The following is a 20,982-nucleotide window of genomic DNA, read 5'->3' as shown; positions in this document are numbered from 1 at the left end:
TTATTGTTCATTCCGTTTTGGTGTTTCATACCGACTTTTATGGTTTGAATAAGCTTAAGACCCTTCAAACATTAATGTGATAGGTATATTAAAGACTGTTTTACAAAAGGATGGAACTGTTTTGCTTTCAAAGTCGTACTATAGTGATATCTGTTATGTACGGATTTCCACTCTCACCGGTTAATTTCTTTTTTTACACGTGTTTTTGAAACTTCCTGTTTAAACATCGCAAGTTTTAAAATTGTTTTTTGAGTGAATTTAACTTATTTTAACAATCATGAAGCGTTCCAGAATCATTTTCAAGCAGTTTCTTCTTCTCTTTGATGATGGAAAATAGGTTTTTCTCAAGAAAATACCGCAAACGATCGCAGAGGAATTGAAACGTACAAGTGATCACAAGTCAAGTCGGCACCTGGTTAAATTGGCATCTAGTCAAATCGGCACCTATTTGACGTCAATTCGGCATCCAATAATATTTGTTATAATATTTTCTATTCAATTAATTAATATCTGTTACCAAGTACATAGTGAATATATTGTTGTGTATTTAGGTAAACAACGAAACCAAAGTGAAATTATGTTGTTGTGTATAAAGGTAAACAACGAATCCCTTACCCAAGCTGTTGTTTTAACAATTAGACAATTATCAAAAAAAAAATGGAAAACTATGAGTCCCTTTCAATAAATCAAACTTTCATGCCAAATAATAAGCAAATTTAAGGTGTTTTTTTTTTCAGTAAAGTTTAAAAAGCATTAAACAAACAATCCTGTAAAATGCTCAACTGGTTTAAATAATGCATAAAAATATCCAATATCTCATGTATTAGTCCAAATAATTATGACGTCTGGCAAGGCTTTTTTTTTTCTGTGACGTCTTCCTACGAAGTTCGTAGGAAGGCTTTCTTAGGAAGGTGTCCCAGAATAAAATTAAAAAAGCCTTGCCAGATGTAATAATTATTTTGACTACTCATATATATATCATTAAAAATACACCAAAAATGTCATTTAATTGAGAAAAATAAATATATACAAAATGTACAATGAACACCCAAAAATGTGAAAGTTAGTATTTAACTCTTTTTGCTTAAATACTGAAAAAAATTCTGGCAACCCCTTACTTATTTTTACTCTTTTTGCTTAAAATACTGTTAAAATATATATTTAACATGGGTGACGAATTGACTATATCAGGTGTTGATTTAACCAGGTGCTGATTTGTCCAGGTGCCAATTTAACCAGGTGCCGGTTTGACTAGAATTCTTTGACAAATGTTTGAAATTACCTGAGTTTCATTAGACCTTTGATAACAGTAACAAAAAGATTATTTACTTAATATTTTGTGGTATCAGGTCTGTTTGCGCCCAATACACTTTCGCACCTTGCAGGTTCGCACCTCGCACGTTCGCACCCAAGGTCCGTTCGCACTCTACTCATTCGCACTCAATTTTAATTCAAATTCAAATTGAATAATTGGAAAATCATGATTGTTGTTTTAAATTGCTTTGGTGTAAATACTGAATGTATTTATAGCTTGGTATGAGTAAAACATTGAAGATTTTAAAGGAAAAACACAAAAGATAATTGTTTTTAACAGCTTGGTCCCTTTGATCTGAAACAACGAAACAATAAAATATAGGAACCAAAATATAGCAATCCACTATTATAACCAAAACATGATAAAATCTATTCAACACACAGAAAAAAACATAGTCAGAATCTCACTTCATTTTGAAAGAAGTCAATGAAACAAAGTTATAGCAATACACTAACCAAAACATTATTAAGAGTTATTAAACACAAAATAAAACGTTGACAAAATACCACTTTAATTAGAAAGGATTATTATTATTTTTAACAATACGCTATCCAAAACATGATTAAGATTTATTCCACACAAATAAAAATGCTGTCTCACTTTATTTTGAGACAATGACAACAATTATACTTATAAGAAAACACTTGCTTACAGAGTTATTAAACACAAAACCAATTAAGATTGGGTGCGAACATTTAGGGTGTGAAAGTGAAAGGGGGCGAACATGAGTGGGCGCGAACGGACCCGGATTCAGACTATGTACCAGTGAGAAATATATAAGCCTTTCTACGGTATTTATTTGTACAATTCAGGTAGTCTTGACCTATTCATTTATCTTAAAAAAACAGCCAGTTGTCACCTTCACTTCACACACACACATATATACGCATATCAATTAATGCTTACGAGACATGTTGCATTGTTAAACTAATTACGGTATGTGAAAATCAAGACTTGCATAAAAACTATCCCAATATTAGAGACAGTGGCGTCATTTTTCTTCAGAGCTTTCAGCTCTTTGATTTGTTTTGTTTGGGACATTTGACAATTCAATTGTGTCTTATTGTATTAAACTAATGTGTATATAAATAAAGGCAACAGTAGTATAACGCTGTTCAAAACTCATAAATCTATGGACAAAAAACAAAATCGGGGTAACAAACTAAAACTGAGGGAAACGCATTAAATATTACAGGAGAACAACGACACAACATTAAACTGTAACACACACAGCAACGGACTAATCATTAGACAACATCCGATGAGAATAACCAATATAACATCAAAACCAAATACATGAATTTGGGATAGAAAAGTACCGTGACACGTCTTATAGTAATGTGAATTCACACTCAAAAATAGGAGAAAACAAACGACACAACGGAAACACAACGTAAAAATGTTACACACACAGAAACGAACTATGATATAACAATGGCCATTTTCCTGACTTGGTACAGGACATTTTTAAAGAAAAAAAATGGTGGGTTGAACCTAGTTTTAGGCATGCCAAACCTCGCACTTTGATGGCATTATTAAATGTAACATTAAAATGACAACATAATAATACAGGACTACATATATGTATATATAATAAACTAATTTCCATATAAATTAATTACTTAAATTTTCCGCATATTTTTTCATAAATTTGTTGTTCATGTCGTTGAGTAAAATTATCAAATTTTGCAACAAGAGCCTAGAACCATCTCAGGGTCGGAGAACACAGACCCGTTATTTTAGCAGACAGCAAAGGTACCAAACTTCAAAGCCAGTTTGTTCACTCACAACAAAGCAACATAACTTGGTGGTGTCAAAGAGGCAGGACCATCAGAGACATATAATACAAGAGATTCGCAACTCTAGTAGAATCCAAGTAAAGATAAATGAAATCACGTGAGACCGGACGTGATTGGGATTATGATGTGACCTGGGATGAAGGTGAGAAAATTCCGCCATTGTTGTTTAGAGAGACGATACACTTACAGATTTGTTTTCTCGTTTATGTCGATTGTTTTCACAGCTAAAGCATGTAGGTATATTCAAAAGATACACCTAACTAGTTCTACCAATTTGTTTATACTATAATGTGCTGAGATGATGATAATAATCAAATGCAGACCAATTTATACGACTAAATTCGGTCCATTCAGCTTCCCCTCTTTATGGATGTAGAACCGGTGTGGCCCACCATTTTCTTTTTCATAAAACTTAGAAATTTACGATTACATATACAATTTCATAGTGTTATTCTACTCCAGATTGTTATCCCGTTAAAATGATACTATTTTCGTATATTTTGATTAAATAGTGTTTTCATAAAATACCATCAAAGGTGATTTATTTTTTTCACAATCATTTACAAAAAAGCCCAAAAGCATCTATCAAATTAAAAAAAAAAACACATTCATTGGGTTGAGTGTCTGACGTCAGAAAATGTAAACGTCACATAGGATTTTTTTTTTGTCGTCGAAAAAATATAAACTCCAGTATAAAAAAATACGTAAAAATAGTCTATATTGCTTCTCATCGGTAAAAAGTCATTAACATTTTGTAAAGGCTGTAACATATTTTATGTGACATGTAGCCTATAGATGTCTTCATTCACACTTTGTGGCCGTGGGTTGTACAAACATTGCCATATACCTGTCTGTCTCTCTCTATACATATACATGCTTCACTTACATTATAATAACAGACCCACCTTAAAAATACACCTTGTGAAACGGGAAGTGGTGCATAGTTCCTGTTTAATTACACCAATCACTTTCCTTCACTATCAGGGCATTGAAATAGAAAACAAATAAGCTATAGATTTAAAAGATCTATAGAAATTATTTTAGCAAGAAATTTTCCTCAAGCCAGTGCTACAACATGTGTTAAGGAGTAGTATAGTATGCGTCGTATGACCCCCAAAACCACGGACACGGGACGCCAGCTGCGCGCATGCGCGAACACTATATTTGGGCCTTAGCGTGGACGCCGTAGTTGACTCTGAAATCTAAGGGTATGACTCACAGGCCGACACCATATTTGGGCCTTCGCGCGGACGCGAGCGCTATAGTTGGACCTGAGCGCGGACGCGAACATTATATTTGGGCCTTCACGCGGACATCGGGACACCAACTCCATATTTGGACCTGAAATCGGGACGCGAGACGTTATAGTTAGACCTGCGCGCGTACACTCACGCTATATTTGGGCCTTCACGCGGACATCAGAGTTGGACTCGACATGGGGATGCATACCTAAGGATATGACTCACACGAACGTCGTGTGTGGGTGCAGAGGCTATAGTTGGGCTTAGGCGCGGGCGCTATACCTAAATATTGGACCAAGCTACCCTCCAAGGTGGACGTAACGTCACACTCTAAAAAGTGGTGTTCGGATAAATCTCTCTCACACTTCCAGATACCAGATCTGGTTCAGGACTTGAGACCTGCTACATTTACATGTAGGTGGTTTAAGATTCTTTTCTTTTCTTTTCTATTCTTTTCTTGTTTTATTATTTATTTCTTTATTTTTCTTCTTCTTTTTTTTGTATCATTTTTTTTTTTTTTTTTTTTTTTGTATTTAACCAAATACGGCTACGAGTTTGCTGTCATTCTTAATCAAGTCAGTGGATGAAAAGGTGCTGATAATGTCCTTCATCTCCAGTCCTCGACATCTCAATTTGACGTAATAAATACAATACAAGCCACAGGTATTTGAATCATCGGGTTGAATTTGATTGCCAATCACACAGTATTCCGGTCCATTCACGATGAGTACATTTCTAAAATAGCCGTGGTACGTTTCCGGGTATCGTCCTAAGGAGTCGAAAAATTCGGGTGGACCCGATGCGGGAAAATGAAAAGCCACCCAATGACTCCCCTTTTGGTCACAGTTGTCTGTATTGACCACAAACGTTCTAGGTCTGTCGCTCACATAGCTAGGCAAGTCTTCTGCACAGCACACGGTCACGGGTAATCCGCTCAAAGCATCCTCTACATCTTTTCCGGTCATCGGGAGAGCAATGCCGTTTTTCTTCCCACACCCTTGCTGACTATGAGCTTCCAATCCACGAAGGTGAGCAAACACTACTCCACAATCCCGACAGGCGATGAGATCTTCTCGTCTCTAAGCATCGTCTGACGATAGGTCTGTTGTCTCGTCGGCCATATCTTCGTCTGACGAGATCGAACTTTCGTCTTCGGAGAGACGAGTGTCCTCCATTTTTCTGTCAGGTGTCTCTCCTTGACCGATCTGCAAGACCTCTGTGCGCAATCTGGAGGCTTCCGGGGTTCTAGCTTTTAGGTCAACCAGAAGGTATCCGAAAGGTGTGCTCGTTGCCTCTTCGAATTTCCGGAGAAAGAAGTCTCCTCGAGAAGGATACATCTGTCGGCCCAGCGTCATGACGGGTTGACGATCAATGGGGTTATTAAAGAGAACGAGATAATGACAGTTTCGTCTCTGGGTTGGGTCTTTGCCAAAGTATAAATTCTGATTTAAAACGACGACCGATAAATTTCTATAATGACTCCCTTCCGTAAACAAATCATTTATTCTGGAGTCTTTGGCCGAGGTCGACATGAGATCATCTAATAGGATCATGTTTCGAATGTTGGGATCGAAAAAATCGTCCCTTTCGAGATCAAAAGGAATTCCACGAATGAATTCAACGCGTGGAAGCACTGTTCGTTGTATTTCCTCGTAAAGAGGTTGCCACCTTTTATACAACCAAACAATTCTTTCTGGACTGGGACTACACAGTCTTTTTATGTGTTGAAGCACATCTTTCATAAAATGAGTTTTTCCGCATGAGGTGGGACCGGACACGATCATGGTAAAAGGGTGTCTAAACATGAAAGCCTCCTGCTGCTGCTGCTGCTGCTTTTGCTGCTGCTGCTGCTGCTGCTGCTTTTGCTGCTGTTGCTGCTGCTGCTGCTGTTGGGTAACATCTGGCTGGTATAGTGACTCATCGGAAGAATGCTTACTTCTCATATGTCTTTGAAGATCGTGCGGCCACACATATACTTTACGGCAAATATTGCAATTAAACATATTCGTAATGTCCTAAATATGAATGTGTAGTTTCCTCTTATAGATTCTTCCTGCGAAACTGTAGCAAGAGAAATACGTGGTCATCTTTTAGACGACATATTTGCAAATGATCGTCTCTCAACACAAATTCGATGTGATACAATTCATTCCTGGTGACCGGAAAATAGATTGGTTTCTCAAACGTCACGTCCGTGATATCTTCATTCAATAACCGTATCGACTGGAGAATAGGGAGAGCCGTTTCCCTCACGTACGACTGGTGCACGAAATCGGAACAGAAATACATACGTCTCGTTGAGGCTTCTAATTCCGGTATGAACGACACTTCCAATAATGCACATTCCCACGATCCATCTAACGTATAGCGTTTGGGCAGCCGCACTTTGAAATTGCCACCTACATTGTTTGCAAACGTTGAAAGCGAGTCTTCGCTATTAATAAATAAACAAAACTGGTCCATAATATTCATTTCAGTTTAACCTTTAGTCTCTCTCTTATAGCTTTATTCAACCCAACCCCGTAGTTAAGAAATAAACGTAAAAAGTAGTTGGTTGCTGAACGTCCAGTGGCAAATATTTCATGCAATTTAACAATAAATACAATAGGTATAGGTCTTGTGATAAAGCGAGGGAAATTTGGACTACCGGAAAATGAGGATCTTCTTCTTTATATACAGAAAAACATCAACTGGTTGATGATAACGTTCCTGCGCATGCCTGGTTTAACAATATTGTTAATACATTGGATAGAGACAAACGTTTGGTTAACAGGCTAAATCGTGTTGTGGATAAATATATTAGTACAGAAGACGAATTTAGCTTCTATACGGTGGAAATTTATAAATACAACTTTTATCGTTTCTGTACTCGTCCTGACCTATCTCTCTTCCTTAAGCATTTTGTTATCTTCAACACAGTTTTATGTAGAGGAATATATAGAGATCAAAATTGTGTGATTGGACCGTATACTAATAGCCGCCCAACTACAGAGCCAGTATCTGCTTATTTTAACCGGTTCAAACCGGTTCTGGTTTCTCGGGCGCATTACGTTTGCGCGCATTTGGGGATTAAAATATTTTACGTTTGCGCGCAGCTTTTGATTACATTTGCGCGCATTCATTTTACAGGTATATTCAGGTAAAAATTTAAATTAAATTACAATTGACTATATATATTTTTCATTTTCATAATACACATGACTATCAATTATTAATTTTGAAAATATTTCTTAATTCAAATTGTAATTTGTTCATATAAAATTGTAAAACAAATTTTAAAGTGAGCATTATAAACTCCGTAGTAAAGCTTAAGACATACATGTAACTTCATTGCGAATGTTTCAGAATAAAAAGTGTTTCAATGAATAGTGATCGTTTTTAAAATTAGTAAATAATTTAAGTTATTTTTTTAAAGTTACACCAAGGCACAAACATGGGGTTTTACAGCCCATAGTTCTTTATTCCTTATAGTTTAGCAGCCGAATTTTTTCTCTATTCCATACAGATTAGCAGACAACATTTATTTTTATATTTTTATATTTTTTTAATCTTTCTTTATTCTTTCTTTATTTATTTGTTTGTCCATTATTCTCTTTTTTTTATTTATATTCTTTATTTATTCATTTGCCCATTATTATAAACTCCATTAAAACCTAGTATATAAATATACATTATCCGTGTATTTTTGAAGATAAAAATCAATGACGGCCGTTGACTTTTCAAATATATAGATAAGATATAAATGAGAAACAATTTTGAATGACCATATGTAGATTTTAGTTAATCATTTGGGGTGAAATTTTAATCATATGATATTAATTATAAGTGGTTCAAATGATTTGGAAAGCAATACTACCGAATATTTACGGTTTATATAGATAAGTAATCTAAAAACTAAAAATAATTATTTGATGTCACAGACGATATTTTTATAGTTGTTGTCCGTTAATTAAAACCAGAAAAAACACTGTACACCTGTAAACATGTTATTGAAAGAAAGTGTATAAAGATAGTTACTGATTTTTAATCACCAGATGTGCTTTATCTCTTCATCTAATAATTTGAGGTGTCATTTTAATCAGGGCCATATGATATTAATTAAGTGGTTGAAAGAAATAGAAAAGTAATACTTCTGAATGTTTCACGATTGTCATGTTAATAAGATAAGTCATCCAAAAACTAGAAATAAGAAAATAAATATTTTATGTATTGATATCAAACATTTGAATCCAATTATCTTTACACGTGAATCTACTTATAGTACCGCCTACTGGATTGAGTGATATTTTATCTGATTAATATAAATAGGATATCTTGGAGAATTCTTACAGTTGCTATAAGCATGTATAAGCAGTAACTATTTTAAGAGGTAGAATATTCTTTAGAGAATTATCACAGACTTGTTATCTAGGTGTTGGGTAAGCGTTTAGCAAAGAAAAATTGCGCGTCCGTTTTGGAGGGTATACCGTCCACTTTCTAGAGTGTGACGTAACGTCCACCTTGGAGGGTAGCCTGGTCCAATATTTAGGTATAGCGCCCGCGCCTAAGCCCAACTATAGCCTCTGCACCCACATACGACGTTCGTGTGAGTCATATCCTTAGGTATGCATCCCCATGTCGAGTCCAACTCTGATGTCCGTGCTGAGGCCCAAATATAGCGTGAGTGTACGCGCGCAGGTCTAACTATAACGTCTCGCGTCCCGATTTCAGGTCCAAATATGGAGTTGGTGTCCCGATGTCCGCGTGAAGGCCCAAATATAGTGTTCGCGTCCGCGCTCAGGTCCAACTATACCGCTCGCGTCCGCGCGAAGGCCCAAATATGGTGTCGGCCTTGAGTCATACCCTTAGATTTCAGAGTCAACTACGGCGTCCACGCTAAGGCCCAAATATAGTGTTCGCGCATGCGCGCAGCTGGCGTCCCGTGTCCGTGGTTTTGGGGGTCATACGACGCATACTACACTACTCTAAGGGCCGTCTTAAACATGCAGTGAAGTGTTGTAGACCTAACAGTGTAAAGTAAAATCACAAAAATACTGAACTCAGAGGAGAATCCAATCGAAAAGTCCATACTCACATGGCAAAATCAAATGACAAAACACATCAAAAACGATTCCTGACTTGGTACAGGCATTTACAAATGAAGAAAGTGGTAAATGAGGCCCCTCATGGGGGGTCCTATTAATCACATAATCACCATTTTTTTGCCAATATAATCACATAATCATTAAATATTTGCTTATCTTTAGTAATCAAATAATCATAAACTAAAAATACAGTCCTAGGTAATCAAATAATCATGAAATATTTGGCTTAATAATCAAATAATCATTAAAAAAACAGCCAAGTCATCACATAATCAAAAACCCCATGAGGGCCCTCGTAAATTAAACCTGGTTTTAAAGCGCTAAACCTCTCACTTTGATGACAGTCTCCTCCAATTCCGTTATATTTATGTCGCAGTAAAAATGGGACACCAATATAACGTCTACTTGGGATGAAGAATAAGTCACCATAAACCCATAAACTAGTAGTGGTAATACGTGTGGGCCATTTCTGCATTAATTGAGTCGTCCAATTTTTATATACTTTATCATATAATCTGCAAGTATACAAATTGTAAACCAAGTTTACAATTATGTCCCAATAAATATGAACAATATGTTTGCCTGAAATATTTGCATGCAACGGGAGCTTTATTCTGACCTTAACTTACAAGCTTTTAAGCCATACTGAATTATATATATTTGAAATACTAAAGTAACTTTACTTTAATTGAAACATTTTAGATATGGCTAAAGGAATAAATATAGTTACAAGTACCTGCAGCGGCGACTCTCGTCTTCCGCCCTCATGAATGTTATATTGACCAGTGACTAACTCGAAAAGTGCTTATATTAGTATACATGTATGTATATATATATATATATCAGTCTAAAGATTTGCACAACGGTACTGATATAAGATGTTATAATACGAAAATGTTGTTATTAAATCGTGTTGACAAATATTTCGGCTCAACAAATGGCCTTCTTCAAGTGTCACAAGTTTTAACAATACTGATACATAATGTATAAGGTGAAAAAATAGATCAGTAATAATACAGGTAAGTTTTTGGTCGATTGATTTTAATCCAAAATCCTGAATATAACAATATAAACAAAACACTATAATTCAATATACGTGACTGTGTATATTAACGATAAAAATGAGTGAAAAACAAAACCGTTCGTATTTCTTATTGATGCCGGTTGGATGATGTACATTAAGTTCCTTTATCCAAAAGCTTTCCCGAACCTGTCGCTGGGCATCACTCCAGTGAATGTTCTGTTCAATCACTAGAATTTTCATGCGGTTAAAGTCATCAGGTTTGTGACCCGACTGTCTGAAGTGCTGAGAAACTGGGAGAAGTGGCTTCTTAGAGATATCACTCCTATGGCCATTGAGGCGTTTGTGGAAAGGCTGCTTTGACTCACCAACATATTGGAGGCCACAAACCGAACATTCTAGTATGTAAATAACATTCATACTTTTGCAGGTAACATTGCAAAATATCTTATAGTTGTTTTCGGTTGCCTTACTGTGAAATGTTGATGAATGCTGCATCTGTAGGCAGCATTTGCAGCGTTTTTCTTCACACGAACGACATTTTCCAGAAGTACTTCTATTATCAGACACTTCAGCCCGCACCAGCAGGTTCCGCAGACTACTAGGTTGCCTAAAAGCTATCATTGGAGGCTCGGGAAAAATCTTGGATAGTTTGGAATTCTTTTCAACTGATTTCCAATGCTCACGAATGACACCAAAGCTGTTTTTGAGAGATGGGTGGTAAGTAAGAACACATGGAGTCCTTTTATTTTTATTTTTAACTTTGTATTCCAATAGTTCACTCCTCGGAATTGACTCCGCTTTCTGAAAGCTTTTTTTTGATATTTCTGTGTTTGTAGCCCCTTTTCTTCAAGCGAGTTTCAAGTTGACGTAGTTGTCTTTTAGTTGTTTCTGTGTTGGAACATATTCGCTTGACTCTAAGTGCCTGACTGTATGGGATGCTCTTGGTAAGATGAGCAGGATGGCAACTTTTAGGGGACAAATATTGATGAGTGTCAGTAGGTTTAGAATATAAATCTGTAGATATGATGCCCTCTGTGAGCGAACTTGAAGTATCGAGGAAGGCGATTTTGGATTTAGACTTCTCATGAGTAAATTTGATACTAGGATGTATGTTGTTGGCATGAGTGATAAAAGTATCTAAATCCTCGTCGCTTTTATTCCATTTCATATCTACATCATCTATAAATCTAAACCAGGAAAGCGGTTTTTCGATGGAAGTTTCAAGGAGTTGTTTCTCTAATTTGCCCATAAATATGTTGGCATATGACGGAGCCATTTTTGTGCCCATGGCAGTTCCATTTACTTGCAAATAATGATCTCCATCAAAAGTCAAGTTGTTTTTCTTAAGTACCAGCGTGAGCATTTTGACCAGGCATTCGGTAGGTGGATATTTCACTGGTCTGGAATTCCAAACTTCTTTACATGCATCGATGCCATCTGCATGTGGAATATTAGTGTAGAGGGAGGTGACATCCATGGAAACAAGAGTCGTGTCGGAGGGGAGTGGATTTAAGGCCTGCATTTTTCTTAGATAATCGGTTGTATCTTTGATGTGAGATGGTAAGTCTTCAACATGTTGACGAAGATGGAAGTCAACAAATTAGATAAAATTATTTTTTCCGTCGGATGACCGTTCGCTGAAACTATAGGTCTTCCTGGGTTATTGGCCTTATGAATTTTAGGTAAAAGATAAAATCTGCCCGGTTTTGGATTTTCTGGTTTCAAATATTCAAGAGTTTTGTCATCGATGAAACCATCGTCATGCATTTCTACCAAACTATCAGTAATTTCTCTGCTAAAAGATGTTGTAGGATCAGAGTCTAGTTTTTGGTAGAACCTAGCATCGCCAAGTTGTCGTTCAGCCTCTTGAATATAGGCAGATTTATCCATGACAACCACTGCACTGCCTTTGTCTGCAGGTTTAATGACGATATTGTTGTTAGATCGTAAGTTTTTTAGTGCAGTCCGTTCTTCATTGGTAAGATTGTCAAAAGGTTTATTGTTATTTTTAGTATTTCTAATAATGTCCGACTTAAAGTTATCAATAATATAACACTGAAAACACAAATAATATGAAATGCTTAATAATGAAACATATATATATGTATGGTTAATATTGCCGAGCTTTGAGTTCATTCACCACTCATGCTATTTGAATATAAATATTAATCATTTAAATAATGATAAAGAATCACTTTAACTTTCTATTGTACCAATTTAAATATTCAGTACGTAAAGCAAAACATAGCGTACAAAGTTAAGTTTATTTCAAAATACGCAGCGCAAAACTGTTGTCGTCAAACGTCAAGAAACATGAATATGAAAAATGAATATGATATGAATGGAAAACATATAACACTGAAAACACAAATAATATGAAATGCTTAATAATGAAACAAAACGGAGAAATACATCCAGTGACTTACACCCCTCCTACAAAAAGTTTCGTCTCGAAACTATATCAAAACCAATATATCAAACCTCAAACAATAATATGACACTTTTGAAATTTTGCAACCTAGATAAGAATGCGGCAAACGCCTCTATGCCATATAGCAATGACCAAAATTCAAGACACTTCAATAGGATTCACATACAAATACCAAACCAAAAAAATATCAAAAATTGAAACAAAATTAACAAAATCTTCCCTCATTGCTTTGAATTCCCGTTGACAAACGATCAATCCAAATTCTTGCCAAATCAAATGTAGGATATACCCCATCCACTAATCTGTTATATAAATATCTAAATTTCCCACTCTTACATTTATGTACAGGAGAATGAAAAAATGGAGTGATAACACGATTTGTATGATTAAATTCTGTAATAAAATTATTCACATCCTGTATAATAGAGTTAAGTTCTAGCTACATCCCATCGTATGCATTCTCATACTGTAAATGACTTGTTTTTCCAATAGACAATCTATGTAAATTCCAAAGACAGAAACTCATAGTTGTAATAGTAACAAAAACTACCTTACTATTTATACTTTTTAATTTAGTTTCTGTATATACTATAGTATTCTTTAGTCTCAATGCATGATCAAACCAACCATTGTCAGTTTTTTTGAGAAATGATTCTTCATAATTTGATCTACGATTTCTTTCTAAAGAACAAATATCCGTTATTCTAGTTATGAAATACACGATTTTCAGACCGTCTATATCTTTAAGATCATCATATGCATATTTGCACAAATGTTCCAATTTTCCTCAGGCACTACATGTAACGTTTTACAACGAAATTTGCCTTCTTAAACCTTTCCTCTACTAGACGTGTAAATGTATGTATGCTGATTCATTTCTGCGAAACAAACAAAAATGAAAGTAAATAAAAATAGATTAAAAAACTAAATTCCAAATATCAATTAAAAAAATTCAAAAGTTAAAACATTAAAATACTAGTATCAAACATAGTCTTGAAAGCGGACTGGCGGTTTCGCTTGTCAACTAGACCGCCGCACTTGAATTTCAGACTCTGGTTGGACATAATTTAAAGCGCTCGGCGCATGACTATCAGAGACGCTTGACGCTTGATTATCAGAACTGGTTTCTGATTCACTACTGACGGGGACTGGGTTGCTAAACTCAGATACACCTACAATACTTGACCTCTGACCATCAGATTGATCAATACTACTGTCAGGACTACTAGATCGCCCACTTACTTCATCCAGATTCAAAATGCCCGGATGAAATTCATCCGCTAAAAGGTTAAGAGGCGGTACTGTATCTTCTCGACGCCTCGGGCGCCGCATTCGTGAACTAAAAACTTGTCTTCTGAATCAGAATCAAAATTCTGAGATGAAGTATTTGAAACAACTTGGTCGTCAGTAGTGATTTCATCCACTGTTTTATCATAGTCTTTGTCTACTTATCCAGACGGACCATCTTTCTTCTTTGAAACTACATTTCTTTTACCTTGAGAGTTATCAATACACTGAGGGTTTAAAATGGGAATGGAAGTAATGGGAAGTAACATATTCCTATGTACTGTTTTACGGCCTCGACCGCCGTGTTCCTGTCTGATGATATAAACCGGAAAATCAGAGTCAGGTTTTGAAACTATAATATAAGGTTGTTATTTTCTAATTTATGCTTCCCTCTAAACGCTACATTTTTAAGTAGAACTCTATCACCCGGCTCCAGTACTGACTGTCTGACTTTCAAATCATATCGCGTTTTATGACGTCTCCCAGTCCTTTCGGCTGATTTTTCAGCTGTTTTATAGGCAGACTGCAGTCGGTTTTTTTAAATTACTCACGTATGCAGAGTGATCTTTTGCAACATATTAGTTTGTGTTACCTATAAAAGCGTCAATGGCAAGCCGCGGGTGCAAACCAAACATCAGATATTGTGGGCTGTATCCAGTTATATCGTGTTTTGATGCATTATAAGGATGTACTAACGGCGCAACATACACTTTCCAATTGGATTTCTTTTCATCATCAAGAGTACCCAACATGTTTAATAAAGTCTGATTAAAACGCTCCCACTGACCATTCCCTTGTGGGTGATACGGAGTAGTGCGATAATTTTTTTATGCCTGCTAATCTACACAGTTCCTGGATAACCTTACCCTCAAATATTCGTCCCTGATCACTTTGAAATCGAGATGGAAAAGAATAGTGCTGAATAAAATTTTCCCATAATGCTCTAGCTGTAGTTTTTGCGGACTGGTTGTTCGTAGGTATAGCTTGAGCGTACCTCGTAAAATGATCCGTAATGACCAAAATATTCTCATATCCTTCCTTTGATTGCTTAAGAGTTAGAAAATCAATACAAATGAGCTCCAAAGGGTAGGAAGAACATATACATGATATATTCACCAACGATGCAGAATTCCTGCACTTCGACTTTCTGAGTATGCAGTTCTGACAGTTCAAAACTTTCCTCTCTACGTCTCTATCAATACCTGGCCAAAAATATCTTGATTTCACAAGTGATAAAGTACGATCGCGCCCCTTGTGACCTACATCGTCGTGCAGAGCAGTCAGTACTAGTTCATGGTAAATAGAAGGTAATACTAGTTGAAACACAGCTTCATGATTAATGCAGCTTTTCCTATATAAAACCTTATCTTTTAGACAAAGTTTATCCCATTCTCTCAATAATCTTCGGAGAAGATCCGTCTCATGAGACATCTGACGCTTAGTGAGTCTATGACCGGTTAAAAAACTAAATCAATAACTCTACTTATGCATGAATCTTGTCTCTGCTCATACGTCCAATCTATATCAGCGAATTTGGATGTATCGGCCAAAATCTCGCTATCGTCGTCTATAAACTGAATATCATGTGACAAGCATATAGTTTCAATAGCAGGGTTTGTATCTAGAGTTAATGCTATAGATTTACAAATAGCCTGAACTACGTCACTAAAAACTTCTTTACAATCGGACGGAAGTCTAGAAAGAGCGTCTGCGTCAATATTTGACTTGCCTGTTCTGTACACAATGCTGAAATCATAGTTTGACAATGCAGCAACCCATCTATGGCCGGTAGCATCTAGTTTAGCTTTACCGAGTGGATTATTATCCGTTCTAACAGTAAATTTGCTACCAAAGAGATATCATGAAACTTATCAGTTACATCCCATTTAAGCGCCAAAATTTTTTTTTTATGGGCTGGATATAATTTCTCTGGGCCACGTAGGCTACGACTTGCGTAAGCTATTACCCGTTCTTTATTCTCCTGTTCTTGATACAAGACGGTACCTAAACCGGTACCACTTGCATCAACGTTTACAATGAAAGGTAATGAAAAATCTGCATATGCAAGAACTGGTGTGTTTGTCAAGTTTTCAATAATGAGATCTACAACATTCTGTTCCTCGAGAACCCATTTCCAAGGACTAGGCTTACTAGACTTCTTCCGTCCAGACCCAAGGTTTTTCTTGTTCGTAGGGTGTCTAAGAAATGGGTCATTTAGAGGCTTTGCAATTTTAGCGTAGTCTGTAATGAATTTCCTGTAATAGGAAGTGACACATATAAACCTACGAAGGTCCTTAATGTTCTTTATAGCTGGCCAATTTTGGACTGCTATAACTCTCTCTGGGTCGGTTTTGATACCATCGGTGGACACTATAACACCAGGATATTTAATCTCCTTCTTAAAAACTTCACTTTTGCTACCTTTAAGTTTCAAGCCGTGGTTTTTAAGACGACTAAAACAGACTGAAGCCTAGCAAAATGGTCATCTATGTTTCGTGAAAACACCACAATATCATCTAAAAATACTAAGCATTCACGTAAATGCGCTCCTCCCATGCATCTTTCCATCAACCTCTGAAACGTTTGTCAGACCAAATGGGAGCCGATTAAACTCATAGAACCCCAACGGACCTAACGAAAAGGCGGTCTTATGCCTGTCTGACTCTTTAATGTCCATTTGCCAATATGCCGACCGAAAGTCCAGTCGTGTAAAGTATTTAGCCCCAGCTAGACAATCAATAGTCTCGTCAATGCGAGGTAAAGAATAACTATCACGAATTGTGTCCTTATTTGAAAATCTAAAATCTAAACAAAATCTCAGAGAACTGTCCTTCTTCCGAACGAGAACAGCGTTACTAGCGTAAGGACTGTTTGACTCCCTTATACAGCCCGCATCCAACATTTCACGCACATGTTCTCTTACCTCATCGAACAATGCTGGTGAAATACGCCTGTAAGGTTGTCTAAAGGGTTTATCATCTGATAACTGAATTTCGTGTTTCATCAGATCTGTGAGCCCAATGTCAGTTGGGCCTTTGGAGAAAATAGACCTATACTTACTAACTAAACCTTTCAATCTAAGTTTAGTGTCATCAGGAACATCGAAATTCTCTAAGTTAATTCCAAGAGATGACAACTCCTGATCAGACGAAATACTTTTCTCATTTCTCAGCAGCGCTTTCAGCACTTTGAAAATCAACATGACGGACAACCTTAAACTCATTCTGAGAGCAAAGTGTGTTTTAGGTTTTATTACTATAGCTTTTGCAGTCATGTTCAATATCCTAACTGGGACAAGACAAGTTGACCCCTTGACGTTTACTACCCGTGGGCATACTAACACATATGACAAGTCATCTGACAGATTCTCAATCACTACTGTACATGATTCTGGTGTCTTAGACCTTGCTAAACCAGATACATTTAAAACAGATAAAGGTTTTATCTTGATGGGATTTTTATTTGTAAAAAGTAAACTTGACCTATTGCTTCATCTTTGATCATCTAGAATTAAAAGCAATATGCCACTCTCGTTAGTTTGCTGTCTACCAACCATAGAACATGACTCTAACAATCTGATTACATTTGTACCAATAATAACAGGTACATGTTTGTTATAATCAGTAAGAGAGACAACCAACAAAGGTATCATAAAATCTTGCTCTACAACATCAACCTTTATACTAGCTTCTATGTAACCTAGATACGGTAAAGTGGTACCTCCTGCCACACTAATTGATAAGCTAAAGTCATCTTAACTTTTCAATTCAGGTGGAGGTGTTAATTCATTCAACATACCTTCAGATATTGTTGATATCATGGACCCTGTATCAATCAAAGCCTTACACTTTGTATTATTAATGTAAATAAAAGATTCATTTGCTAAACCAATCATACGCTGAGCCAGAATGCTCTGCGTACAAGTATCAACAAGTTTGGGAATATGCATATTCTCAGGCCTATATAAGTCTCTGGTTTATCTCTCCACCGAGACCTTTACCCGTTTAAACCCTTCGTCTGAGAATTATAATTCTGGTTTTGTTGGTTTCCTGTAAAGCCACGGCCACGCCAGCCACGGTTATTATTGAATCTACCCCTTCTATTAGACCCTCGATAGTTCCCGCGACCTTGGCCACGAAACTGACTATTTGAAGAACTTGTATGATCATCAGGTTTACTTTCTTTTAATTTCTTTAACTCCCCTCAAATGATTCCATTCTAGTACTCAAGAGCCTCGTGGATTTAATCATCTCTTGTATACCTGACTGTTCAACAACCACAGGTTGATGTTGAATCTTATTCTCAGAACCTGAGGCATAATTTGGTAAGTCCAATTTAATAGATTGGATCTCTTTAAATAACTGATCAAACTTTTCAACAGTATCGTATTTATAACGACTAGTGTTTTTCAAAAGGGGATCTCCGAGACCTGACCACAATTTTGATCTAAGCATGCCATTTTTAGCTTGCGAGTTAATTTGACCTTTTTCAACAGCTTTCTGGGCAATATCTTCAAGTCTCATACCATCATCAGCAACAGACTGAACTTGTTTCTGAGTTTCTATGTAAAACTTTTGAAGCAATGCTTCACTACTGAACACATTTCCATGTATCCCATCTAATTTTTCAAAAATCTGTGTGGGTGTAACCCCATCTGGGAGTGACAACCCCTTGCTTTACCCTTTAGGGACCCTCTTATACACTGCAATAATATAGTATCTGTATAATTACCTTCCAGTATTATACATTCTAATGCAATTATTTTGTTACAATGGTTCTGATTGGATGACAGTAAGCGTAAAATTCTCTATCTCCTTGTCTGTAACTAAGGAAGCCGACATTTTGAATTGCTGAATATATTGACATGTAATTTCTACAATAATAAGCCAAAAAACTCACACGTTGCACCTAGAAATCTTCTTTTTATCAAATTTTATTACATTCTGAAGCGGTACAGAAACCAGAAAGCGCCCGGTGTTTATGTTTGACGCCGGAAGCATACCTATGACGTCACCTAGTGTAAGGACCAAAGAAGATAACATCTTTTCGCGGAATTTTCTTTAATGAAGATTTTACACTGAAATCATGATTGAAATTTAATAATGAAATTGTTTTGCATTAGAATAGAGATAACTGTATAGTATTTGAAGCTTTGCGCACGTCCATCGGTAGTTTTACTGTCGCAAATACCCGTTTACCCGTCTCCGCTCCGCGTCGCCAGGTAAACTAAATTTGCGACAGTAAAACTACCGATGGACGTCCTTAAAGCTTCAAATACAATACAGTTATCTCTTAATTTAACTTCGAACTTCCATACGTCAAAAGACACTTCACTCTTTTCTTCCCCAGAAAATACAGGTATCTTGGGTATTGCATATGAAGAGTTTGAACAAGAAACGGTTGTATTAATACCAAAACCTGCAGCATAAGTTGCCACTCTTGCTATAGACGAAGACCTAACAGGTGCCAAAGGAGGCTTAGTATGAGCAGTAGTTCCCTTTTAGGAGTACTATGTCCAAAAGATACATGCTTCTCACTACTTAATTTATCAAACTCATCTGATGTTACAACTCTAAAGGTTGTATTATGATTTAAAAACTCAATCATTTTCTGAACCTGTTCTTCTGAAACCTCAGGTTCAGTTTTTAAACGTTGTTTTGACTCCGCTCCAGCCATCATTCGTACTTTAACCAACAACAAAAACAGTCGCTGCTGTAACTATTAGTGCGTAACTTGTTAAATCATGTGCGTGTGTAAAGCAAAATTATATCCAGGTGAAATTTGATCCGGAGAAAAAAATGTCACAGTAGTTGTTGTTATTTTTTATCTTGAGAAAAATATTTCCCTTTGCCGTGAAATTCTATCTGGGTAGTTAACTTATTGAATAGTTATTAGAAAAAAATATCCTTTACAAATACTATGAAATAATAATAGTGTATTTGAATTAAACCTATTTTGTAAAAAAAAATGTATTTTAACGGGAATTATTTCACAAATTATCATTGAAAAAATTTCCTGAAAAAATTCAAGTAAATATCATTCTTTTAAAAAGACAATTATCATTAAACATAAGAAAGAAAACCAGAAATAATTTCAAAGATCGTAATTTTGAAATTATATCATGATTAAATAAGGTAAGAGAAATACATGTAAAAGTGAGTTGTTTTCAGATCTGATTCTCAGTACAAATATAAATTAAAACGTAAAGGTAGAAATATAGTTGCATTACTACTGTTAACAGTAATGGAAGAATTTGATTATGATAATATTTTTAACTATATAAATAGTCTAGGGATAAAGATGTTGTTGTTAATTATATGGAAATCAGATAAATTATAGCATAACAATATATTGGAACAAAATAAATTTTAACAGCCGGATAGTATTTACCTGTGAAATGTTATCTGTCTTATTAAAAATTCATGTTGTAAGTCATCTTGTTATATAAATGAATATATAAAAAATAAGATTCAAGGAAAAATTTCACTATGAAATAGATTCAGGAATATATTATATTAATATCTTTAAAATATAAATTGCTCATAATTACCTCCCTTTGATAAATTATGCAAATTTGTTCTACCTTTGTGAAATATTTTATAATCAAAGTCAGGTATATATTGATTGCGAGTAACTTACATACTAGTTAATGGGACTATATTTCACAAGGTTCTGTGAAATATGATACGGCAAATATATACCGGTACATATTATCCGCATAGCACAGATAAATTTTCACTCCTCTGAAAAAATTCTATCTGTGAAATACCATGCCTGGAAAAAAATCAGTGACAAATTATC

The 20,982-nt window shown here is 35.8% G+C and overlaps 1 protein-coding gene across 1 annotated transcript; it reads right to left on the bottom strand.

Moving 5' to 3' along the window:
* Nucleotides 1-11,238: 11,238 nt before the first annotated feature.
* LOC139494348 (uncharacterized) lies at nt 11,239-11,985 on the bottom strand. Its single transcript, XM_071282514.1, has one exon. The coding sequence runs from the start codon at nt 11,983-11,985 to the stop codon at nt 11,239-11,241; it is 747 nt and encodes a 248-aa protein (XP_071138615.1).
* Nucleotides 11,986-20,982: the final 8,997 nt, after the last annotated feature.

The sequence above is a fragment of the Mytilus edulis genome, chromosome 11 (assembly GCF_963676685.1).
Source record: "Mytilus edulis chromosome 11, xbMytEdul2.2, whole genome shotgun sequence".
Taxonomy (NCBI): domain Eukaryota; kingdom Metazoa; phylum Mollusca; class Bivalvia; order Mytilida; family Mytilidae; genus Mytilus; species Mytilus edulis.
Note: the sequence above shows the minus strand (reverse complement) of the source record. Positions and strands in the feature narration are given on the sequence as shown.